Source organism: Lepisma saccharinum, chromosome 8, assembly GCF_977018435.1.
Source record: "Lepisma saccharinum chromosome 8, izLepSacc3.1, whole genome shotgun sequence".
Lineage (NCBI taxonomy): Eukaryota > Metazoa > Arthropoda > Insecta > Zygentoma > Lepismatidae > Lepisma > Lepisma saccharinum.
Window position 1 is genome coordinate 83,134,873 of NC_139236.1, and position 27,661 is coordinate 83,162,533.

At 36.5% G+C, this 27,661-nt stretch overlaps 1 protein-coding gene and 1 long non-coding RNA gene across 9 annotated transcripts in view; one reads left to right on the top strand and one right to left on the bottom strand.

The window, feature by feature from the left end:
• The window catches only part of LOC145991227 (uncharacterized), a 140,208-nt gene extending 122,762 nt beyond the window's left edge, over positions 1-17,446 (top strand). The window contains exon 4 of the long non-coding RNA XR_014442025.1: positions 17,412-17,446. This is a non-coding gene — a long non-coding RNA (uncharacterized LOC145991227). The remainder of the gene's footprint in view (positions 1-17,411) is intronic.
• Positions 1-27,661, bottom strand: part of LOC145991221 (uncharacterized) — a 60,246-nt gene that overhangs the window by 18,588 nt on the left and 13,997 nt on the right. For all 8 annotated transcript variants that reach the window (XR_014442023.1, XR_014442022.1, XR_014442021.1 and 5 more), the window contains exons 4-14: positions 24,681-25,019; positions 23,696-23,863; positions 19,935-20,105; positions 18,074-18,232; positions 13,516-13,686; positions 12,581-12,748; positions 9,073-9,243; positions 6,725-6,799; positions 4,905-4,973; positions 3,343-3,492; positions 1,257-1,397 (exon numbers count right to left, since the gene is read on the bottom strand). Coding sequence is in view for 5 of the 8 variants with exons in the window: in XM_083127178.1 (XP_082983304.1) it covers positions 1,257-1,397; positions 3,343-3,492; positions 4,905-4,973; positions 6,725-6,799; positions 9,073-9,243; positions 12,581-12,748; positions 13,516-13,686; positions 18,074-18,232; positions 19,935-20,105; positions 23,696-23,863; positions 24,681-25,019 (1,782 nt within the window). In the remaining 3 variants the exon portion in view is untranslated. The remainder of the gene's footprint in view (positions 1-1,256; positions 1,398-3,342; positions 3,493-4,904; positions 4,974-6,724; positions 6,800-9,072; positions 9,244-12,580; positions 12,749-13,515; positions 13,687-18,073; positions 18,233-19,934; positions 20,106-23,695; positions 23,864-24,680; positions 25,020-27,661) is intronic.

Sequence of the window (27,661 nt, forward strand, 5' to 3'; positions counted from 1 at the left end):
ACAAAAATCAATCCAAACATGCGAAAGTTTGGTTTCATTTTCAAATCTCATACCATTTGATAACTCCTGATATTTCAAACCGCAGTGACAAGCATCATGTGACATCAGAGTGGCATGTCACTTGAAAATGAATGAAACCAATGCAACCTTACAAACCGGAGTGACATATCATACTACATGTGTAGACTGTTTTCCTGGATAATGCATTATGGCACATGTGAAGTAATTGTTTTTTTTCTCTCAGACTGGAGAGTAAATTGGTGTGCAGTTTATTCTGAAATATCACTTTCCACCAGCCTCGCTAAGCAACTATCTTATATTATCACACAGATTGGAAACTTCGTCTATAAGATTTCACAATAGGGACAAACACATCTAATCAAATTTAGAGCATACCTAAGTATGAACAAAATAGTGCTTTCCTGCCTGTGAGATTATGATATCTTCAATAGATTAACCAACAAATATATCAAGTGGATATCTCCAATCAGATTCATTTATTAGACTCCAACAATGTAACATTATTGATAAAATTCTTTGTGTCACTGTTTCTTCTTGTTAAATTTATCCTATTATTTTAACTAATTTGATGAAACTATAAATTATAGATGGGTCGATGTGAAAACTTGTCTGATACTGATAAAGTGCCGATATAAAAATTTGCTGATAACTGATATTCTACCAATCCGATACAAAATTCAGTTGGTTCATTGACCTCCTTAATAAATGTATGCTACCAATTGAACCAAGCTTTAGCAACGCACAAGAAACTGCATGTTAAGAAATTTACTTTTAAAAAAGTACACAATAGATTGGTTGAATTATTGTTTTTCATCCACTTTATGTACAGAAAGGCTAATCGGGATTGAACCTACAGTTTAGAGTAGATTCCAACCACTATGCAATGTGCCTCTACCGGGTATCAAACCCTAGACCCCTTGATTACAAGGTGAATACGTTGCCACTATGACATCGGGGAGGCTCCAAGTATACAATGAAGATCACAAAATGGCACAATATTGCACAAATTTATAAGATGGCGATCAGACAGATATATCGGATTGGTAAAATTACCAAAACACCAATGTGACTATATCGGCCGATGTCGATAGAGTACCGATTAATCTGTCCCATCTCTACTACAAATAAATGTCAGGTGAAGGGAGAATGTGTTCTCCCAAAATGCAACATTAAAAACATCGCTTAAATGCAACATTAAAGTAGAAAAAGTATTCTCCAATCAGAGATATTCCTACCTGCATTGTCTAGTAAGTTGAAATGAGTTGGCATCATCGGTTGGGTATTTGGTGCAGCTGCTGGTTTAGAATGTACACCTGGTGCAGGATGTCTGCTTGGTTTGAAACATCCTTTAGTTCTGTCATAGAAAGGGAGACGAGCTAAAAATAAAAAGAAAAAAAAAAGCATTTAATGTGAAGTATTCAGTGACAAAAACACACGTGCATAGCCTCTTGACATACAAAATATGTGACCAAATATTTTTCTCGAAAAATCTTCTAAAAATATGGCTCTTGTCTCAAAGAGAATACATGTTCTGAGATAAGCTGTGTATGTATTAAATTTTTGCTTGACTTATTTACAAGAGTATTATGTTCATTCTTTTATAACATTTAGCAACTATTAATTTAATTTTAAAAAAATATTTATTTCAGATAATCAAATAATGAATTTTTAATGTGTGTTGGAAGCACATGGGCAGCCAGCCTGAAAGGTGGAGTAGTCAGGTAATCCAGAGGTTTTCAGTTAGAACTCTGGTTAGGCATGGGTTTTATCCTGCTTGTAATTCATCATTTAATCATCAGTTCATCTTCTTGATTGTTGCATTCAACCCAAGAGGTATTGAAATGCCATAAAATAACCAGAGTATCACTATGTAATCACAAAAAATCATTATGTATATCCATGATAGTTGTGTAGCATAGGCCTACACTGTGTCATCTCAATAATTCAAAGACACACACACACACAAAAAATATATATATATATATAGAGCAATGTCTATATGTTCATGCAAGGGTGCATGTAGACATGGTACATTAATAATCATATAAATATTTGGATTTGAGTTTCAGCTGGGTGTGAGCTTTCCTTGTATCAGTGGCATATTCTCCATGTTACTACATTTACCACCGGTAAACCAACTTTTTTCAAATATTTTTATACATTTAGTTTTAATATATGGGTAATTACTAGAGGCATGCATATTTCGGTTTTGACGAAAACACATTGTGAAATAACACATTGTAATGTTCATTTTTCATGTTTCTGAAAGGTGAGAGGTGCATTTTCCTACCCTGTTTTGTCACGAAATGATGCAAAATAGACTCTGTAAATAAACTCTAAATTTCATGTTTAAGACGCGACACTTTCTGAAGTTTGAATTATCCTGTGAGTTATGCAATTCATGGAAAATTGATTAATTCTGCTGTAAATATTTGAGTAGCAAAAATGGACCCCTTTATAAAGGAATAAACTTAATACTCTGGTAACTACATAAATGTGCTATTAGAAGGGATATATTTATTGTGTGTAACAAATGCAGTTTTTAAATCAAATTTAGGAATATATTAACAATTTTAAAACCAAAATGTCAATTTATATGCTGCTTTTGATCCAATTTTTAACCGCTATAACACCGAAATTTTATTTTATTTACTGCTTTTGAACCTGAAATGTTGATGGTGACAAATTTATAAGACATCGATCAGACAGATATATTGGATTGGTAAAATTACCGAAACACCAATATGACTGGTTCATGTATGCCACTGATCGTTCTCCATCATATCCTTATGACTACCAGGTTTCCTCCCAATTGTATGTGGGGAGAGCAAAACAAGTGGCTATTTATAGAATGTGGCCTGCATGGCCAGTTCCACTGCTCCAAATAGCATTAGTGGGAGAACACTGCTTGTTTCTTCCTGCTTCCCATGCTACACTTGACAGAAGCAATGTTGCTCCATGAAGCAAATTTTCCCTTGGTAAAGTGGAATCCAGGTTCAATTTTAGGTAAAAAGAGAAATTTTATGAAAAATACAGAAATGGACTGAAACTTTCAGGTCGTTGGACTTTTGTTTTACTTGCATGGCTGCATTAGTATTTTATTTCTATTACATCTAATTATTCTAGATGGTGTGTATAATAAATGTATACAATAAATAATAATTTGTGCAGTAAACCAGGTCAAATTTTCAGAATACGCCAATGCTCATCACTTCATTAATATCATCTATTCACCCTCACTGTTGCAATTGATCGCTGAAATAGAAAATTGACTTTAATATGGCAAATATATACGCAACACATAAAGTAAAGCACAATTACCTTTAAATTCCTCTTCTGGATATTCGTAAAAGATTCTGGTTTCAACCTCATGGCCCACTTGATCGAACTTCAGATACACCGTCGCATGACCATATTCAGCAAAGGGAGCTGTGTAACAGACTTTCCATGTATCTTTGTGGGTTTCTTTAGCTGTTGATATAATATTAAAGTGATATGGAATGTAAAAGTGGGACAAACTTCAAGGTTACAATGCATTATTATTTTAACAAGAATGATATTCCAATTTATAATTAAGCCTAACTTAGAATGCCAATTTTGCTTTCTTCTCGATATTCACTTACCACAAATTATTAAAGTTCAAGTCCTGATTGGAACACCAGTTCAGTATCTGACATATCTCGAGAGGAAGCAGGCTGGATGCATATTTAGTTTCGAGCCAGCACCTGTTTTTCTGAGAAGCACTGTTGTCACAGTGTTTAGACATCCAACAAGTATCATCATGACGTTACACTCCCAAGGTCTCCACATTGTATTAAGAAAAAAACCACAACACAATAACACAACCTAGTAAATATAGCTGCAACCTCACGTTATGAAATCTAAAGAAACTGAATTGGCAACACCTCATTTACTCCACGTGGACTTGACAAGAGCTTTCAGTTCCTTAAACAAACACTATTGGTGGAAAAGGTTTGAGGGGTTTTCACTGGGCTCGAAAACGCTTCTTGGCAAGATGTCAATTCAAGATGACAACCAAGCTCCTTTTTTTAGTTGTTCGCCATCTTGAATTCATGTCTTGCCAACAAGTGTTTTCGAGCTTATCTGTACATAAAGCAAAACTTTTCAAGATATTGTTCATTACTAAACCGTGTGTCTTTAAGATCATTTATTAAAAACTTATAGCATCCCAAAGGTGTTTACCTAATTCTGCCCCACCTTATGTATATAAATACACAAACAATTAAGAGAATTTAAGGAAAATTACATTTATGGATTCAAAGCTATCCATGCAATAGCATTGTAATGATATTAGCTGTTTAAAAATAAATTTTCTGAATAATATATGCTATATTTATTATTTTCTTGTCGGCCCCTGTCGCGGAGTGGTTAGCACATCGTGCTACAATGCCAGGGGTCCCGGGTTCAAATCCTGGCCTGGGCATGGATGTTTGTGAGTGTCCATTCATCAATTTCATCATATCATCACTCATCCCCATCTTCGCAAATTAGCCAAAAGTGACACAAAAAGCGAAGTACAATAAGGCAAATCAAATCAAATCAAATTATTTTCTTATCTCGTGAGGTCTTCTATTATAAGCTCAAGTCCAACTGCTCTCCCGTAAATACACCACTGCTTCTAGCCTTCATACTTGTAGAAATATAATAATTCTGATTCTGTGTGTGTCACCTTGTTCAATTAACTTGAATCATGTCTTCAAAGCTAGTTCTTCAACTAAATGTTATGATAAAATTAGTCCTGTACTGTGGTGAAGGGCTACTAATAAGTGAAGCTTAAAATAGTACAGTTAACTCTATTGATGGCCCCTTTAATTTGTAGTTTCTGTGAAGAATATTACAAGTATTTAATGTTGTTCACTTACCTTCTCTTCTGCTGTTCTTGAGAATTAAAGGGACTCCATGTTGGGAGAGTACATCTATTAGCTTCCAAACTGCCATGGATATACACACAATTCAAAAATAATTAAATTAATTGGCCACATATGAAATAAATATTTCAGTATACAGGGTGATCCAATATGAAATTTCATATAGTGTGTTATTTCTTGCTGGAAGTTTTAGAAAGTTAAACAATTTGATGTAAATTTGAAATCTGATCTGTGGCTAAGCTGATGTTTGGGCCCCCTGTTATTACCAATACTAAAAAGAGAAAACTCACATATACTCATTCTGTGCATATTTTTCATTACATATTATCCTCAGTAAAGTACATTTGAAGTCAGAGGACTACCCATCACGATTTTGTACCCTGTTGGGACATTTTCAGTGGATCATTCTGCATTCTTGAAACAAGATTATATTAAGGCCAACTATCATAAATTGACACTGGGATTTACAAGAATAACCATTACAGTACTTATTTTACATTAGATAACTACAAATCTCGTATCATAGCAATATTTGGAAGGAATTACCAAATGATAAATAATATTGTGTCACTAATGTGTGTTGTGTAACATAGAATTGTGTTATCAATATAAAACCAAAGAGAAATATAAATTGACATAAGAACATGTTTGTTTTCCTGTATATACTAGGGATGGGCTGATATGAAATTGTGGCCAATACAGACATAAAATTTACCAATACTGATAACCAATATTCTACCAATCCGATATAACATCCCAAATAGTTCTTGAAGACCTTTAATGGTTCATTGACCTCCTTAATAAATGAGTGTTGCCAGATGAACCAAACCTTTGCAATGCAAAAGAAGCTGCATATTTCAGACACTTACTTTAAAAAAAAGTACGGAATGGAGACTATTATGTTTATGTCCATAAAAATTATAACAAAATGGCACACTATCACACTAAAGTTTACGATATTTATAGACATATCAGATCAGTAGTTTTACCAATAAAACGATATGCTAATAGAGTGCCGATTAATCTGTCCCATTCCTAATATATACAGATTTAACTGGTCTAAAAGCAATAACTTAAACATAATTATAGACAGTCTGTAATTCGAAGAGTCTATTAATATAAACTAGTTCACCTCATAGTGTACCGGAAGTTGTACAACACTATTTTGTTGTTTGTTGTCAATAAATTATTTGAATCCAAAATATATTAAGTTGCCATGTACAATGTAATCAGTTTTAAAACAACTTAATGTACACATAGCATTTTAAAGGAATATCTCTAATTGTAAATTAGTTCAAATATTTAAACCAGACAATAAATAGTTCATCAGAACTTCAATCTTTGAAAATTGTCCATGTACTCTACTCACAAATGCAGTAGAAAGTATTAATAATTACTTAACATTTCAACACAATTCACCGGAATTGATCTCAAGAGCTATAAACTATTGAAATGTACAAGTGCTTCTAAAAGGTGGGCAATGTAATAGATTAACACTCACTTCAAATTGTATTGCCATTAATTATAAATTGTTAGTCATGCATCTGAAACAAACTGTTCCCAAAAAAACAAAAAATAATAATACAGTACACAGTAAATCATTTAGACATACAACACTTTAAAAAAGTTTCAAAATTTCAAAATCTTAAAATGATTTGATGTGTCTATTTGCTCGTTAACAATGAATATGTTTAAGTTTTATTGAAATACATTATGCTTTCAACAGAGTATCTTAAATGAATAATGGTCTACTTATAAAATAAGAGTAAGTATTCTGCTGTAATTTATTCTATGAATTCCATAACTATAATTACCTTCTAGGCTCTTAATGGGTTCCTCTAGCTCATCTGAAGGAAGAACTCCTACCTCAAGTAGCCTGTCTATAGGTTCTTGCAAAGAATATAGATGGTTATAATACACATTTATTTTAAAAATTAAATCTACTTGATTTGGAAATTATTGATATAAAGTATTTCAAAATTTCTTACATGAAATACAACTGCCATTTTCATTATATGCGTTATTTACTATTTTGATTTGGAAATTATTGATATAAAGTATTTCAAAATTTCTTACATGAAATACAACTGCCATTTTCATTATATGCGTTATTTACTATTTTGACTGGGTTTCTAGTTTGTTTTTTGTTTTTTATCTTTAACTGTATGCAATGCTTGTTTTCCATATTTTCTGGACAAGGTGTATATAAAATGCACTTTAATATTACTGCTTAATAACAATTGGATCAATAATTTGACTACAATTCATAAAATAAAAAGTAACATCCATCTCGTGTAACCTTCGGATAACACCTACAATTATAGATTAGGTGTTACATTTAGTTTGAATTATCTTGAAATTTCAAACTTGTCTCGACAGTATTACTAGAAGAGAAGCATAAATTGCATTCCTTAAATATTGCATTAATATTTACTACACAATTGCTTTACTAAAAAACCCTAAACATTCATGTAAATTGCTCACTCCAGACAGACAGACCTACCTACCTACCTACCCACCCACCTACCTACCAGCATCGGTATTGGCTTGGCCCTAATATTAACAATTTATGAAGCAAATTAAAATGTAAGAAAGTCTTAATAACAAAGTCACCAAATGATTTAGAATCATTACAATCATAACAATAGTTCCTATTTAAAGAAAACATTATATAAAACCACTGTTTCAAGTTTCTAAAGTTTTCTTTAGTATATTTATTGTTAAACACATAAGGATGGTGGTGAACAATATACAAAAGTTATAAGAACTGTAATAATTCCTAAAATGATAAGATGTTAGTTAGCTCTCAAGAGATTGGAATGTTCTCCAGCACTCACTTGGTCAAGAATCTCTTCACCAACATAGCCTCAATATACATTTTCCCAATACTTTCCAGGAATTATTATTACATAGTCCTCATTCGATTCTGATTACTTCCAAAACTTCAGTTTCATCATATCATCATCTTCGTAATTTGCCAAAAGTGGCACACAAGTGAAGTAAAATGAACCAAATCAATAAATCAATCATTTTAACTAAACTAATATTATTTCTCCTGTAATTTACGGTTATTACAAGCATAAGAACACAGTTTATCGTTGTGACGTTTCAGGAGAACATTGTATCTTTAGTCAAACTACAAATAAAGATGAAGGGAGCGTGTGTTCTCCTGAAACGTCACAATGAAAAACTGTGTTCTTATGCTTATAATAACCGTAAACTACAAGAGAAGTAATTCTACAATGCAAGCAATATGTACATGCAAGAAAAACTATTAAACTAATATTACTGATTATTTTACATCATTTAATGACCTGGTTATTTAGATCTTTATACTTTTAATTTGTCTTATACATTATATATCAATACATTTAAATGTGACCCAACTCCTGTAATCTTTGTTCAATTCAGAAGTTTTGTTGGGCCATTTCATTTTGGGTTTATGTGAATTTCATGAAGATCAGCACATTAAAAAAATGAATGCTTGAAATGAAATTGTTTTGTTTTTGTTGTTGTTGTTGATACAACAATTATTTAAAGATACAAGTTAATCTCATTCTCTCGGATGAACAACCAGGTTAGTTCTGGAGAACATTCTGAGCTATTGAGAGCTAATGTCACTCTTGTCTTCAGAGGATGAAGTCTAGTGTCTCTCTCCGATGAACAACCAGGTTAGTTCTGGAGAATATTCTGAGCTATTGAGAGCTAATGTCACTCTTGTCTTCAGAGGATGAAGTCTAGTGTCTCTCTCGGATGAACAACCAGGTTAGTTCTGGAGAACATTCTGAGCTATTGAGAGCTAGTCACTCTTGTCTTCAGAGAATGAAGTGTAGTGGTTCTCTCATATTTTCAACCAGGTGCATTCTAGATCTACTATCATTTTTGCCATCATCCTAACCACCTCAAAAGCTAAAGAGAAACTCTACACTTCATAAGCTGAAGTTGAAAGTGGCTTTAGTTCCAAAAGGCTTAGAGTCCTCTCCTGAACTCCCCCAATTGACAAATCTAGAGTCATTGAAAAACCAGAGTTGATAAATTTAGAAAGAGTAATATACAATAAAACAAAATGAGCTGTGAAAGAAGTGCAGTTGTGATCATGATTTGTCACTACAACTATGATGATAGGAATGTATTTATATTTGGAAAACACTTACTTTCTTACCTCGAAATTCTGCCTCTGGTACAATGACTGTAGCTATACTCCAAGTATCTGTGATTTTAAAGTCTATCTTCTCTAGTCTTCGCTGCCTTATGCCGTTAACGATTTCAGGCGTCCTAAAATATATCCACTGTGCTTTTCCTTTTGCAGCTGGAAGGGCTCCTCCAAAACGAGCTGTTAAGAGAGTCAGCTTTTATTTATTTTAGAACTTGTCTTGGGAGAAATCGCTTATGTCTATAATCCCACAGTGTGTCCGAAAAGTCCCTGTACACCTACATTATATTACATAGTACATATACTTACTTATATACTATATACTATATACTTATCTATTTTCTATACATTATAACATACTTGTAAGCAAACAATATTAAGAAGTTACTATGACAACAATAATATAAAAATTAAAATGATGATTCAGCCCAATGTCTGCATACTTAAACTTTCTATCTTTCTAATATTAAACATCTAAGGTTATGAACGTCCCAGGACTTGCAATCATCAGGTTGAGTTAGTTCACTACCAATTGTGCTTTGAGTATAAAGTGAATGTAAAGTTGAAAATTAAAGAATACTGGCAAATATTCAACAGTCACAACATGATACATGCAAGTAGGGATACAGGGAGTTCTCGGACATACCATATATGTCCTAAATACTTACATCCATGAGCTTAGTTTTTTAAAATATATATATTTTTTAAATTCCATGTATGGAAGTTCACAGCACGTTAACCCTAACAGTTGGGCTGAAAAGTTCGTAGGCTAACATAGTAAAAAATATTTTTTTGACAAAATTCGATTTTATTATTCAATATGGTTGCCTTCGAGATCGATACAATGATTATAGCGGTCATACAATTTTTCGATGCCATTTTTATAGTACGATTTCTCTTTAGCCTCAAAATGGGCCTCAGTTTCGGCGATTACCTCTTCATCAGTGCTAAATTTCTTTCCAGCGAGCATTCTTTTAAGGTCTGCAAACAGGAAAAAGTCACTGGGGGCCAGATCTGGAGAATATGGTGGATGGGGAAGCAATTCGTAGTCTAATTCATATAATTTTGCCATCGTTTTCATTGATTTGTGACACGGTGCATTGTCTTGATGAAACAGCACTTTTTTCTTCTTCAAATGGGGCCGTTTTTTCGTGATTTCATCCTTTAAACGCTCCAACAACGCTATGTAATAATCGCTGTTGATGGTCTGGCCCTTTTTGAGGTAATCGATGAATATAATACCATGCGCATCCCAGAATACTGATGCCATAACCTTGCCAGCCGACTGTTGCGTCTTTCCACGCTTTGGATTTGGTTCATCACGTGCAGTCCACTCGGCTCACTGTCGATTGGACTCTGGAGTGTAGTTATGGAGCCATGTTTCATCCATTGTAATATATCGACGGAAAAATTCGTGTTTATTACGGTTGAATATCGCTAAACATTGCTCCGAATCATCAAAACGTTGTTGCTTTTGATCGATTGTGAGCACGCGCGGCACCCACTTTGCACACAGTTTTCGCATGTTCAAATATTCATGCACAATATGTCCAACACGTTCCTTTGATATTTTTAAAGTCTCAGCTATCTCGATCAACTTCACTTTACGATCATTTAAAATTATTTTGTGGACTTTTTTGATGTTTTCGTCGGTAACAGCCTCTTTGGGGCGTCCACTGTGTGCATCGTCTTCCATGCTTATTTCGCCTTGTTTAAATTTAGCAAACCACTTCTCAATGGTTGATTTTCCTGGTGCAGAGTCCGAATAATGTTTATCAAGCCAAGCCTTGGCTTCAACAGTATTTTTTTCGCCAAAAAGCAATGCTTTATTAACACACGAAATTCTTTTTTATCCATTTTTTCACAATAACAAAATCTGTTTCACTCACAATGCTATATCTCACGAACTAATTATCCGGCAGCTGTGAAATTTATACACGTATCTTTTGAAGGTTAGTACTAAGTAAAAATCACATGGATTTAATTCTAGTAACGCCATCTATGAGTCAGCCTATGAACTTTTCAGCCCAACTGTTACAAGTCTACTTTATGCAATGACAATTATCCTCTTACTATGATATTTTTGCATGAAATTAATTTTCTAAAAATACATGGATTGATCATAGCTCACCTTCCCCATTGTACAATTCCAATGATTTGCAACCCAGAAGAGTCTGTAAGTGTGAAATGACTTTCGTTGACAAATTACTTTCAAGCTCAGATGAAACGTGGTTGATCACATCAGTTAGTATGTTGAAACAGTTATTAATTTTACACTCGTTGATGTAGTCTGTACAATCTGTGCTTATGTTATCAATAAAGTAGAAGTGCAACAGGGAACGTTAGATTTTGATCAATATAACAAGAAAAATACATACTTTTCTTCAACTTTAATATCACCGGTTTTGAAGTAAACAAAACGATACACTGATATCATGACAATTTTACTTTTAATGAGCGAAGTTCATGGATGACTGTAAATGTGATTCGATTCTCAAAAACTGTAGTGTAAAAAAGGCAGTGCACAGAACACTGCATTCGACATGCATTATTTTTGGAAAACACAGAGAGACATTTTAGAAGTGATGCATTTTGCAACTGGATAAAAAAATACTATTATTATGATCACATAATTAAGCCTATATACCTTATTACTGATGAAATATCATGATTCCTAGGGTATTATTTGAAGGGATGATGAATTCCCTCCCCCAGTTGCAAAACTTAACCTTTGGGTGATGTTTTATATCATCTTGATACTTCAAAAGAACTTACTGGAATCCCCCCCCCCCTCCTCTGCCAACCTGGAAAGTTTTCCAATACCACACTGAGTGTTCCTATATCTAGTCTACTAAAATTAATATTATCATTAGGGTTAGGAAGTTGAAGATCTATAAATTGCCAAAAATAGGACCTCAAGATGGAAAAAAGGACATATAAATGTGATCCAAGTTAATTAATAACTTCAGTTTTAATTACATATTTAATGAATATGCGCGGCACCTCCTAATCTGACTTGAGATCTTTGCAGGCGCATGCTGTCTGGTCGTATACAAAATGCTGAAAGCTTTAAAACAAGAAAAAGTTGCCACTTACAACACGACCTACCAGAAAAGTTACAGTTAATGGACCTTGTACCGTACCTGCTTCAGTCGTCCAAAAATGTTTTTCTCTCGTTTCAGGAATGGTTCAAATATATTTATTTCTTTTTATTTCTTTACTACAGAAAGGATGTTTAAGCGGTGATGAACTGATGATGATTCGAATTGAGAACGTAGTCGAAAGAAGAGGAAGTTGCAAAAAAAAAAGCCGTTAAGACCTAAAAAAAAGGCTAAAAAAGGACCAATATGCCAAAAAATGCTGAAAAAGGCAAAAAACGACAAATAAAACCCACCTTTTTCTGGCCTACAATGACCCAAAATGAACATATATTATGTTGGGCCTCGTCTTCGGACACTAGGGAAAAAAATGGATTTTTCCTCAACTTCCGAGCCCTAATTATCATATTTCATTTTACCTTCAGCATTTGCTTTGGTCAAATTCATTCGTATTTCCATCACAGGCCCATTGAATCCATACACGTTTTTCTTCATGGGGTAATATGTGTCATCTGTGGTATTTGTTATTGTGGGTAATCCAATCATCTCAAATATAAAGTCCTTTCTCTTCTCTTTATTTTTCTTAGCTGCAAAAAAGTCGTTGAGAGAAAATGATAGTATTTACAACAAATCGTTTGACACATGTTTGTGAGTGAGTGAAGAAAGCTAACCACCTCTAAAATCCACCTTGAAGCTTTCCGCTGGACAAAGAAATGAAAGATTATTTCAGTTTATTGCCAGTAATATTCTGAGGAAGGTTCCTATCTCTCAGATTAGTACCAGGGAAGTTCTGGGAAAGATTCCTAGCTTTCGAGAGCTAACATCAAAATATCTTCCCTGTTGATCGATATTGAATTTGGTTATTGCTGTTCTTAAATACAGTGGAACCTCAATCTTACATTTTTCAAGGGACAAAGCTGATAAAACTTAAAATGCGGGAAAATGTAAAATGAAGGAAAATTTTATAACATTTTGGTATGTTGGGACAATTAAGATTGAATGAATTTGAATTTAAAATTTTGCGTGCATCAGCACTTGGGCTGTTTTGCACTCATCACACTATATGGGGTCTGAGGATTAAAATCTTCTTACCTTGGTTAAAAGCTGAGGCTGTAAAAAGGCACTCAGGACAGTCCTGTGAAGATTACACTAGCCGTAGGTCCAAATGCCAGAACCTCGTTAGTCTGCAAAATGCAGTCCAGGGTGTACTATGTGGAAGTGAGGTTAACAATTGGGTGCACTACGTGGAAGGATCACCCCTTGCACCCCTCAAGATTGAATGGATAATAAAGGAAAAGTGTAAAATCAGGTATGCTACGATAACCATTTGACATGATGCAAATGTAATAATTACCTTCATATTCTTGTAAAGTTGTATAAGAATTCCTTATAGTCATTGGTCCCAGGGGTCCGTACACAATCTTTTCTGTAGGTATATACATTGCATTGTTCACTTGAATTGGATTTCCATAAGTTAAAACGGACTGCATCCTTTTATCTCTATGTTTCTCATTATGTGCTAATTCTGCAAAATAAGAATTGAGCTGTACTTGCAATTGGTCATGAACTTTATAATCCATTATGAGCATTAAAGTTAATAAAATATGACAACATGTTTCAGTTTTAGTGTTTTAACAAACATTTTTAGCTCTTACACTATTTATAAGGAAGTTTTTAGTCTATCTTTACCTCTTTAATGTGCAGGTCCTTTTACAACCTTGTACTTTTACATACATAAAAAGCCCCTTTCTTAAATGTAAGAAAAGGATTTCAGAAAAGAGGATTTCTCCTCCTTGCACATTGAAGGGTGCCAAATGGCCACATATGCCGATGTGCTCAAAAATGTTAATTCAATCAATCTAAATCCTAAGAAATATGCATTAGTGTGTTGGATAATCATAGATCATAAATTCCTGTCATTGCAAAGCATCTTCAAAACTGGATTTCTGTTAAGTTGCATGAATTGTGTGCATGTAATACATACATCTCACACTTACATAGTTTCCATATTCCACAGTAAATATAAAATATGAACATATTTAGCTGAGAGATTTTCCATTAATAATTGATTTCAGTTGAGTCTTACTTTGTACATAAACATTAGGTAAGATATCCCCATTTATACATAGATATTTCATTATCTTTCATACCTATAACTTTTGCATACATATAATAAGTAAGATATAAATAAAACATGTAAAGTCAAATACAAATGACAATACTAAAAAAGATTATGTACATAAAAGAAAAAAAAAACTATAAAGATACCTGATGGAAGCACATAGTTGTTCGGATCCCACTTTAAATTGTAGGTACAGCAGCTTATCTGTGCTTAACCCCTTCCCTGTGGCGACGTTCAAGAGAAGTGTGACCAAAAAAAATTATCTATGCATAGATGCAACCGCAAAATGAAGCTAAGGAAAACAATCTATATATAGACTCTTCCGCAAATAAACATTCCGTATTAGGTAACGACAAAGGTAAGGTTCACCCTGCATACAATACCATGCCTTGAAGGCACATTTAGGGTATGTATAAGGTAGGACTCCCCCACACCTCCACTACTTATTCTTGATCTCCGGCATTTTGATTGCCAATAGCCCACGTAAATTAATGATATCACAAAAAAGGGGTGTCTGTAAAAATTACTTGCCGCAATACAAAAACCGTACATTTTGAAATACTGTGTGTGTGTGTATATATATACAGGGTGTTCCGTAAGTTCGTTTCCAACCCTTGGGAGGTGATTGTACGAGTGAAAATAAGGTGGAAAGTTCATGTAACGAAATTCCGGAAACTGCTTTGTTGACGAGTTATTGACGTTTGAAAACGTGGGAAAATGATTTTCCAAAGTGAATAATGGCAAAACGGGTGGAGAGAAGTCGTCGGTGTTGGGCAGTCCACTAAGAAATTGGGTACGCTCTTGCCAAAAAATCACGCGGCAATGTTGTGCAATGTCAGCGCAAGGGATCCCCCAAAGGACGCGAATGAAGATGTTGACGGGAGTGGGGTGGGTATGTGTTCTGCGTGAGCTGGTATCGACGAAAATTGGCATGTGTTGAATGGCACCAAAAAAAAAGAAAATTTCCTGAGCAAAGGGCACCATGACGTAAAAACAAAAACTGAACTGTCATAGGTTGCACACCCTGAAGGGCACACAGTATGCTTAATGGAGGTGTGAAGGGAGCCTCATCACAGACGGTTTTCAAAGTGTGCACCATGTACTTCCAAGCAGAGGCGAGAACGGCGAATCAAGGATTGTCTAGTGCGACTCAACAACCCCGACATTTCTGCTATCGATGCTGCAGCTACATTGATACGGGCAATGAGGTCCTCGGCTGACATGACAGGTGTTTTGTAAACGAGGCGTTTCATCTCTCCCCAGAGGAAGAAATCCAATAGCGTAATATCAGGTGATCGAGGTGGCCATGGCACAGGCCCTCCCCTGCCAATGCACTGGTAGTGGAATACAGTACGGTATTGAGGAAATGGCGCACATTCCGAACGAAATGTGGGGTGCACCGTCATGTTGAAACCACAGTCTTCGTCTCAGTGCCAAGGCACGTCCTCTAGTAGTTCAGGCAAAACCTCACTGAGAAATGCTTGATAAGTGGGTCCACATAGGCAAACAGGGAGAATGTACGGTCCAATCAAATGGTCATGCAGTATCCTGCACCACACATTCACTGCAAATCTGTGCTGATGAGGTGCCACTAGCAGTGCATGTGGATTTTCATGTTCCCACACATGACTGTTTTTACTATTGAACACACCAGTTTTCGTGAAGATAGCCTCATCAGTCCATAGTACCATATTCTGAAAATTCGGGATAGTTTCAATTTGATGAACAAACCATTGGCAAAAGTCCTCACGTGGGCCAAAGTCCCGAGGTAAAAGGTCTTGCACTTTCTTCAATTTGTACGGGTGCATCCCCTCTTCTGCCAGGACTCGCCACACATTCACATGGGAGGTGTTTCGTTCGTCGGCTAGTGCACGCGTACTGCTGCCTGGATGATCCATCACTGCAGTTAGCACATCTTCCACAAACCGTCGTGTTTGCACACTTCGCAGTTGTCCAACTTCTCGACGAGGTGGCAACAATGATCGTGTTTCCCGAAGTCGAGTGTCTACAGTTTGAAATAAGGTGTGTGATGGTAACACCCTATTTGGAAAACGTGCTAGCACTGCTAGCTCAAATGTTTGCCCAACACTACTGTCCAAGAACCTCACGTCTTTCCATTCAACCGTGAATGTTTAACAACCTGCTGCTGGCACAGCACCTGAAGCACGAATGGCACAGACACATGCGCTCCTTCATGAGGAAACCTACACTGTTGGCGCCCCTAGCGGGAAATGTGGTACTTAACATCAGATTACATGGACAACCATCTGCCCTTCAGGGTATGCAACCTATGACAGTTCATTTTTTTCGTTTTTACGTCATGGTGCCCTTCGGTCAGGAAATTTTCTTTGTTTTTTGGTGCCATTCAACACATGCCAATTTTCGTCGATACCAACCAGCTCATGCAGAACACATACCCACCCCACTCCCGTCAACATCTTCGTTCGCGTCCTTTGGGGAATCCCTTGCGCTGACATTGCACAACATTGCCACATGATTCTTTGACAAGAGCGTATCCAATTTCTTAGTGGACTGCCCAACACCGACGACTTCTCTCCACCCATTTTGCCATTATTCACTTCGGAAAATCATTTTCCCACGTTTTCAAACGTCAATAACTCGTCAACAAAGCAGTTTCCGGAATTTCGTTACATGAACTTTCCACCTTATTTTCACTCGTACAATCAGCTCCCAAGCGTTGTAAACGAACTTACGAAACACTCTGTATAGATGCTCTGCAAAAAAGGCCCAATTTTAGTGTGTCTATATATAGCTCCGCTGCAGTTAATGGGTTCAAGTGCACTTAAAACCACTAGCATACACGTAATGATCAATAGACAAGAATCATCGGAGAAATATTTTGTAAGCAAAAGTGATTATCCATATTTCTTTAAAGGGAATTTAAATTATAATCCACTTGAGCACTTAGCTGTTAGAAACAGAACGTTTTAGAGAATTTTTTATTTTGTATGAATGCTGTTCAGTTCATGCATATGTATTACTAATAAAATTACATTTCTTGGAATACCACTTTTCTGTTTAGGAATTAAGCTTGGGTTCATTTATAAATCAAAATTTATAATATGTTTTCATGCATGTTGTAACACCAATTAACTTTGTTATTTAAGAACCATAAATGCCATGCTAGCTGAAAATAATTCCCACTGTGAACAGTTTGAGATGAAAATAAATGTGAAGAGGAAGGCAATAGAATCGAAGTAATAGAATCGATCAAGTAGACAGCTTTAAATATCTTGGATGCATCATAAGCAATAATATGAAATGTGGCCAGGAGATAAAAGTAAGAATAATGATGGCGAAGGAAGCCTTCAATAGAAAGAAAAATATTTTCTGTGAATCTATGAACAAAGAACAGCGGAAAAGCCTAATGAAATGCTTTGTATGTAGTGTAGCTCTTATGGTGAGAAAACATGGACACTGAGAACATGTGAGAAAAAACGACTGAAAGCTCTGGAAATGTGGTTATGGAACAAGTGAAATGGACTGAGACATGAATCAGTGCTACAAAGAGTTGGGGAAAAGAGATCAATGCTGGAGATAATCATGAAGAGAAACAAAAATGGTTGGGCCATTGGATGAGAAGAAACTGTGTCCTAAGGGATGCTATTGAAGGAATGGGTCCTACACTACCGCAAAGCGAAGAGCTGAAGATCGAACACTACGGAGGTTGCAAGGGAAAACCTGCTCCTGTGCAGAAAACAGTAAATGAATGAAAATTACATGAACAAAGAATTTCAACTTTCAAATAACTTTACTTAGAGACACTTACTACTATACTCTGTTTCCGGGATAAAACTTTTGTACATCATATATGGTCCATTTGCACCGATAATAGTCTTTGTCATAGGAACAAGCAGTGATCCATTGTATGTGTCCCCGATAACATAGCTTACTTCTACAACATTCTTTGGATCGTAAAATGCCTGTGCTAGAATGAGAATTTTAATATGTATTAGTTATGTATTTTAAAACATGGAATAAATACATGATTATTGAATGGAATAAACTGCAGAATTAATTTGGTTAATGTAAATCTCTACCTCGTGCATTGCTGTGTGTCTTGTAACACAAGAGCGAGGGCAAGGTCCCACAACTTTCTCAATTTGTGTTGTAATGGAGGTAACATTACCAGAAACATTAGCTATCTTGTCAGAAGCCTGTTCTTAAGTGCCTGCTAATATTGTTGCAGTGTTGCATGAAATAATCCCCAACAAAAATCTTTTAAACTTCATAGGATGACTGGTGTACCAGCACCATGTGGCAGTTAACATGCCATTTCTTCAAAAGTGCACATATTATTTCGGTTCTGTCTTTTTGTTAATTTTTATACATATGAAGGTATATCATACTTGAATTACAAAACAATATATCCATTGTTACTATAATTAACAAGCAGAGTTTGAAAAGTACTTTGTTTCCCTCAGAGTATTATGAGATAGATCTGACAAAATGGGCTATAACGCTTCAACCGCAGTCTTTTTTCCAATATTTTTTTACTTTTAAATGTAATAATGAAACACAAGAGAACACTTTTAACAATGTGTGACAATTAAGGATCCAGGGGCAAGTCCCAATTTTCCGAAAATTATGGCTTTCAAACTTTCAGTTCGTTTTCAAAATAGGGGGACGTGCATTGCATATCATCATCAAAAAAGTGGTCTTTTGTCATGCTCTCCTCCAAATTTGGTCCATCCAGCATCTACAGGGCCAACTTTAAAAGTGAAATTTTGGAAATTCTTTCTGTAAGCTGGCAACACTGCCACTCTTTCAAATATTATTTGCATTCTATAGCACAGTAGTCTGTATTAACCCTCCGTTGGTATACGTGTTCCAGAGTAATGTGGTTGGTATAGTGAGCGTGGTGCTCACTCATGAATTTTATTTTATTTTTGTCGAATAACTATGTGTTGCCTAATATATATCACTTATAAGTTGAAATTTTTCTAATTTTTTATAATAAAATTATATTCTTATAGTGCAATGTTACTGATTACCTATTATGATACCATGCTTGGAACTGCTATTCTTTATTCATGACGAATATCATATTCCAAAGTTCATTTAGCCAGAAGCAGTAGTCGTAATAAGAGATTGGAGTCAAATAAAATAATTACCAAAGAATGAAAACAGAGAACAGTGACAAAGCATAAATTTAGTGCACACAGAAATAAAATATGTTTGCAGAAAATGGTTACACGGTTGGTATACATGTGCTCACATATAATGGACTGTTATCAAAATGACGTGCCTACGCAGACTGAGAGTAATGCCACAACCTATAACTGATATCATCTGGTCATAGACAATCCAAATTACAGCTACACAAAACCAGAAAGTGATACCATTATTTGGTCCTGGTATATCCCAAGGTGAGCACCCTGCACACACCTATACCAACGAAGGGTAACAGCTGCATTCTCTTATATTATAAATAATATATTGCCCTTGTTTCTTGACAATTTAAAAAAGTCCCCCAAACCTACATCAAACAAATCCTACAGAAAGTTTTTCAAACACGCAAAGACTACTGTGCCTTGCAATGTTACAATGATAAGTTATGGCTCAAAGTACCTTACATGCACAGTGTATAAGAGAGCATATAATGGAATGGAACACAAATAGATTCATACCTAAATATATAATTTCTGGCATCATGTTAATCGTGTATTTCCGGCGGTGTCGTAAGTAACTGTATTCGGCCTTTACAACAGGTACATATCGTACACCATTTTGGACAAATGGGGTTCCGATAACACTCTGGGTAAACATCCATGGTATTGCTTTCTGCATCAGAAATCCCGCTGTAAAACAAAACATGCATACCATTAATTAATATTATTGTCGTCATTATCACCTTTATTCAAACAGCCTCTAGGGCTGTTCTTGTAACAAAAAATTGTCATAGATTGAGAAAGGAATAAAGGACAATATAATAGTTAAAAAGTTTTACTTGAATAATGGAATAATGTGCTTTGTGTATCAATAAGTAAAGCTGCATATTATATCAACAATGAGAATTGAAAGAAAATTAGAAAGTTGCTAAGAGGCCTCTTGGCTTAATTCACTGGGAGAAAAAATTAAACTTCTCCTCAGGTCTCCCCTGTGGTGTAATGGTAATGTTGCCTTGTAAACAAGGGGTCCTGGCTTCAATACCCAGTGGAGGCACATAGTGGTTCAGATCCCAACTGTAGGTCTAGTACCGATTAGTCTTTCTCTTCATAAAGTGAACTTAAAATAAAAAAAATAAAAACTCCGAAAATTAAAAATAAGAACTCCTCAGCATTAGCAAATATAATATATATAAAATGAAAGAGGAGAGAGGAAACACTCTCCGGACAAAGAAAAAATTCAAATTTTCGTGCTGGTATGTCACATCTTCAGGAGTAGAGAGACGTTGTAGAACTAAGTGACAAGATGGAAGAGTAAGCATGACCTGTAGTGTTGCCAGGTCCCGAAAAAAAAGTGACCACCTTCCTAGACAAACTTAACCACTTCAGCTCCATCAATTTCACCTGGACTCACTCCACCAACCAAATCACCTTCCTGGATGTGGATGTGCACATGAAGGAAGGACATTGGGAAACCTCCATCCACATCAAACCTACCAACCATATGCAATACCTACACTTCTCTAGCTCCCATCCGTTCCACACCAAGAAAGCCATCCCATTCTCCCTGGCCCTCAGAGGTAAACGCCTCAACACCTCAGCCACCTCCCGACAGAACTATAACCTCCACTTACACCAAGCCTTGACCAACCGTGGATATCCTTTCACCCTGGTCACCAAACAAATATCCCGAGCTGCTTCATACACTCCCACCAAGAAACCTGCCACCAATCCCCCTGCACTTGTCACCCAATATCACCCCCACCTCAACAAAATCAGACACACTCTATGTTCCCTCCTTCCCATCCTGCACAGTGATCCTGACACCAGAAATATCTTCCCCGACAAGCCCAGAGTTGTCTTCAAACGCCCTCCCAATCTCCAAAACATCCTGGTCCACCACAATCCACGTACTCACAAACAACTCGCACCTGCCCACAAATGCAACCGCCCAAGGTGCAAAACCTGCCCCATATTTGTCACTTCCCGCACCCTCCAGATCCACACTGCCACCGGCACATTCACCCTCTACCCCAAAGGAACCTGCAACAGCTCTAACATAATTTATATCCTCACGTGCAACATCTGTGGGAGCTTCTACCTGGGGGAAACATCCACAGCCTTGAACCTCCGCATCAACAACCACCGCTCCTCTACCCAAAACCTGGACTTTGCTGTTGCCATTCACACCAATCACCATATATTCCTTTTAGTGACTGCTTCCAGGTAGCGAAGGTAGCGATCGTCTACTCCTTGCCCCAATCCACCAACACCTCAATACGTAGAAGAGGGTAGAGGGCCTACATATTGACCATGAATGCAACCACACCTCCAGGCCTGAACAAGGCCACCCAGTAACGCCCCTCATCCCCTATCCTCATCCTCACCACCACCTTTTCCCAACCAACCCCCCTCCACCACTCACAGTTTTCGACAAGCCAGGCGAAAGAACCATCTATATATATATTTGCTCTAGGAATTAATTCGTGCGGTTGTTACGCACACATTGAAGCTGTAGTTCAAACACAAAATACAAAAATACCTTAAGAAAAATATAGTCCATCGCGAGCCACCACTTTCGCCCATCTGTCAGGCAAGTTACAGATTCCGTGGCGAGAGAAGTCCTCATCCTTTGAAGCGATCCAGTCAGAGACCCATTTTTCGATATCTCCTGAAGAAGTGAACCACTGTCCAATCAAATCGTTATTCATGCAATCGAACAAGTAGTAGTCCGAAGGAGCAACGTCTGGTGAATACGGCGGGTGGGGTAAAACTTTCCATCCGACATTTTCTAAATAGGTTTTGACCAGTTTTGCGACATGTGGGCGAGCGTTATCATGTTGAAAAATAAGTTTATCATGTCTGTTCTCCCATTCTGGTTGTTTCCTGTCCACAGCTTGCTTCAAACGCATTAATTGTCGTCGATAACATTCTCCATTAATAGTTTCACCCGGTTGCAGCAGCTCATAGTACACCACACCTTTCATATCCCACCATATGCACAGCATAACCTTTGCACAGTGAATATCTCGTTTCGGTTGTGATGGACCTGGCTTCACCCAGGCCTTTTTTCGTTTCGAGTTCTCGTAATGGATCCACTTCTCATCGCCAGTAACAATGCGATGCAAAAACCCCTTTCTTTTCTGTTTTTGAAGCAGCAATTCGCAAATGATTTTTCGTCTTTCAACGTCTCTGTCTTTCAATTCATGTGGAACCCAATGTGACATCTTTTGAATCATTCCCATGGCTTTGAGGCATTTGGAAACTGTTGTTTGATCAACGCCTAATGCTTCTGCAAGTTCTTCCTGCATTTGACATGAATCCTGATCGAGCAATGCTCTCAATTCTTCGTCTTCAAAATTTTTTGGCTGTCCAGGTCGCTCTTGGTCTTCCAGGCCGAAATCACCACTTCTAAACCATGCAAACCACTTCTGACACGTTCGCTCAGCTAGCGCATGGTCACCATATACTTCCACCAAAATACGATGACTTTCGGTAGCACTTTTCTGCATGTTAAAGTAATGAAGCAGAACACCCCGCAAAAATACTTATTTTGGCACGAACTGCGCCATGTTCAGTTGACTACAAAATGCTGTTGTTGACGCGTCAATCAACTGCCCTATACTACGAATGATGCGCGCTGACAGGAGTTTTCAACGCATGTGTGGATAACCGGAACTGTGGTAGGATACGCTCGTTACACCATCTCTTGTCCAGGCACACGAATTAATTCCTAGACCAAATATATATATATATATTTTTGTGGTACTGTCAACACTTTTTTTCGGGACCTGGCAACACTGCAGGTCATGCTTACTCTTCCATCTTGTCACTTAGTTCTACAACGTCTCTCTACTCCTGAAGATGTGACATACCAGCATGAAAATTTGAATTTTTTCTTTGTCCGGAGAGTGTTTCCTCTCTCCTCTTTCATTTTTTATTTAGCCCTTGTGGCCCTCCTTCCTTATATATATATATATATATTACTGTGTGCTGATTTCAGAAATGGTCAGTAAAATTGTCTAGCAGTCACAATTGTTAGATACACAGGGTGAAATAATATTCACATCTAAGCATATATGCATGCCAAACTTTGAATGATCTTAGGTTCTCAACAATAAAAAGAGACTTTAACAACTGTATAGTTATAATAATAATTGAAACACATAATTGGAAATAGTTATGTTCTCATATTCCAAATTTAAAAAATGGACTGGAAACTTCAGCTCTTAAAGCACTTTACTTATTTTCGACAAAATAATATTTTCAGAGAATGTTCTTACCAAGATATTCGTTGGCAGATCCTAGAACAATAACATATTCTATTCCCCCAGTAGGAACTTCAGCAAGGTACTCTATGGGAATAAACTGGTCTCCCTTGATCAACAACATGTCTCCAAATATTACTGGTGTAACATTTCGTATTGGATGTCTCTCAGTTGCAATTGGAACTGAAAGGTACAAAAATAAACATTACATATCAATATTGGAACAATTATTAACATAGAATTAAGTAGTACAGATGTTGTTGCATTATTTTCAGATGCTGAAAATAGTATTTTCATTTGAAACGAGTTGAATTTTCCATAGAAATGTAAATGAGATATGTCAGGTTAATGACCAAGTGTCTGGATAAGACTCTGAGAGAGCTAACCCTCAACCTTGTCTTCAGAGTTCAGGGGAAGAATAAGGTTTGGAGATATAATGGCACATTATCTTAAGGGGGGGATAAAAGGTTGAATTCTGGGGAAGAAGGAGATATATGTTAAGTCCACTTTTACACACAAATAGACGAATTGGCACTGGACCTACAGTTTTTAAAGTGGGATAACGAGCTACTGTGTGCCTCCACCAGGTATTTAACTTTGGTCCCCTTAGTTACAAGGTGACAATGTTGCCAACACACTATTGGGAAGGCCATTGTGAGTTCTGGAGAATAATGAGGTATGGAGACCAAATGTCACTTAGAATTTTATCCCACCTTGTTGATAGCTCAAAATAACTTCATTATTTGTCATTTTGTATTTCTGTTCTTTATACCTAGAAAATTTTGAATTAACTAGATACGTAGATTTCTTGGAAGTTTTTGGAAACCATAAACAAAGATGTGCTAAATTTGGTAATTTTGACTAAACTATATTGTAATTCTAAAAATGATGTTCAGGAATTGTACTAATTGCTTTATAAAGTATTTTAATTGATGAGATTTTAAACTGAAATCATTGATTCTAGTTTTGTTCAACTTCAATAAAAACCAATTAGCCATACCTTGCTCAAGAGGTAATAGGTACTTATCGCCCTCTTCTAGTATCAATGTATTATTTGTATATATTTTATTATCACCATAGTTTCCTTTTCGCCAAGAGGTGTACACATCCTTTGCATGTGCTTTATACTGACTTCTTCGTAACATTAAATATGAGTGTTGTTCTGGTTCATTCTCTAGCATATTTGATGGGGTTAAAGATTGATTTCCTTCACCCTGCAAGTCCTCGTTGATGCTTAATTTTTCATCCTTAGGGATGTACGCAGAGAGATTTTGAGTTCCAAATAAGTCTTCTGGAGGTCCTAGTACATTTCTGCTGGATTGTGGATTGGCATCATCCGCTGAAATAAAAGATGAGTGATTTTAATAATCTTCTCCAGACCAGTGGCGTATTCTGAAAATTTCACCTGGTTTACTACAACAATTTGTATTTATTGTACATTTTTATTACACACCCCATCTAGATTAATTAGATATAATAGAAATAAAGCACTAATGCAGTAAAACCCAAACAGAAGTCAGGCAACTTCAAATGTTCAGGCAATTTCTATATTTTTCATAAAACTTCCCTTTTTACCAAAAATTGGACCTTGGTTTACCTTCACCAAGGAAAATTTACCTTCCTGTAGTAACACTGCCTCTATCAAGCATGGCACAAACAGCAGGAAAGAAAAAAGCCGTGTTCTTCTGCCAGCACTGTTTGGTGAGGTGGACCTGGACCACACAGGTCATGTTTTTTTTAAAAGCCACTTGCTTCGGCTCCCTCTCCATATTCATTACAATTGGGGAGGAAACCTGGTAATCAGAAGGGTGTGATGGAGAACGATCAGTGGCGTACATAAACCAGGTCTTAAGTTCTTAAAATAATTTACTTAAATTATGGTTTAGAAGCTTGTTTTAATAGTTTGCATAATATATAGTGCATTTCACGATCAAGTCGCCCATGGAGGGGCAGCTAGCATGCCAAGCAGTGAGGACCCATCTTCCGGCAAACTGGATGCAACATCCACATAACTGGAACTGCTATGTAATGCTATGTAATGAAATAAGCTTGTACAATTACATTGACAGTTACAATTAAAATGAGCATGTACTTTGATACAAGAGTTGTTGGAAATGTCCTCCTGCTTCCACACATTTACAGCATTTTTTAAAGGAAATTTTTACTAACACGTATCAGTTCCTCTTCCAAAATTGCTTCAGTTTCTCTCCTGATGTCTTCTTTCAATTCTTCTAATGTATGGCTTCAGGTATCAAAGCTTGGAAGCTCGCCACGCAGACGTCATGAAAATGTCTGGTACTTGAGCAAGTTGCCGGAGTGATTTTTGAGGAGTATGTTCCAATCGTGCTCCAACGTTGTCGAGTTTCTTCCCTGTAAGCACACGCCATTTTACCCTTTGCTTCTTATCAAGAACAGACCCTGATTCCCTAAATTTGATCACAAGTTTTTTAATACTGTCTGTGCGTGGAACAGGAATATTTTAGAATTCTGCTGCAAAATGCCTTGTAACTTCCCTACAAGAATTTGTAATGACGTAAGAGTCCTACATAAAAATTCGTTCTTTTAAATTTGTGACGTTTTTCCTACGCTTTTGTATTTTCGCATGGAAAAGCGTCACAATTCCTCATTTCTTCGTACGCCTTGCATCTTGTTTGTTTCGTTAAATATAATAGTCTCCGCTAGAGGTCTCCGCTGACATCTCGCCCCGTGCTCGCTTCTCCAGCGGAAGGCGATAACAGTTCCGATTCTTCAAGCTTCGCGATAACAACGACGTGACTTCGGTCACGGGAGAGAGAGAGCCTTCCAGTGTATTGCATGGTTAAGCGTGCAAGTTTGCCTCGCGTGCGAGACTTAACCTCCTTTCTTACTTCATTTTAGCACACACTTTTACGATATATTCTCTCTCTGCATTTTCACGATTCAACGCGAGGCAGAACTCGTTTTTTTTTTCTGATTAACTTATACATGCAAATGGAAGGTTGCGTTTGACGAATGTGCGAACTTTACCGTCGTCCAGTTTGATTTGGGTGTTTTTCCCGCAACTTGTGATAGGATTCAGATTTGTGGCTGAGGATGGGTCTATGGACTTTTCTAGACGCGAAGCCAATGTTCTGAGGACGGAACGTGAAGGAAGGCAGGACTTCTTTTGACCAGTCGCTCTTAGCAGTGTTGAAATAGACGTCTGGTACTTCATGTGCTACTAATGGAGGTATGTACAGTGTCGTCTTTTTCCCTCCTCTATATTTCTGCAAAAAATCCAAATATCGTGAAGTGCGAAAGAGTGGCGCACCTGTAACTTAATTGAGTCACTGATTTAAACGAGTATAAAAGGACCAAAAAAAGAGGAACCGTCGAAAACACTAGTTGTTCTAAATTGGCATTAACGAACCTTATCTAATTAAGAATCAATGAGTAGGCTTATTGATTACGCGTCAATAATAACGCGAAGTAACTTGGGGCATTTTGCCTGTATTATTAACGTTTACCAAGGCGTGCGCGAGATACTTGATACGCACCATTGCGACCCCTTAAAATGTTGAAATATCAAATACACGAGGTTGGCACAAGTTAATTTGGGATATTACGAGCATCAAATAGGAGTAGGGAGTATTGTATTACTTGTGGTCAAAAGTAATGATATGTGGCAAAACTGGTCTGTTTATAGATAAATGGTAAATGTTTGAATTCTTTGGCATGATAATTTTTAAATTGGGTAATAAATGGGGTTCACTTGGAACTCGTGAGTTTTCTAGTAGTTGTTGGAATTTGTAATATCCATAATTGTTTGTACGTGTCCCGTCTTGTCAAAAGGCAAATGAAAGAACGACAGTAACAATTGTAGTATTGCAAGTGAGATAAATTCTCAAAGGATACGTAGTAACTGATTGATACACGAAAAGATTATTCGTCATGTTGTTCTTGTTTGATAAGTTAATTGTTCTTGTTTAAGATTGATTATAATAAATACGTAACTCAAAAGGA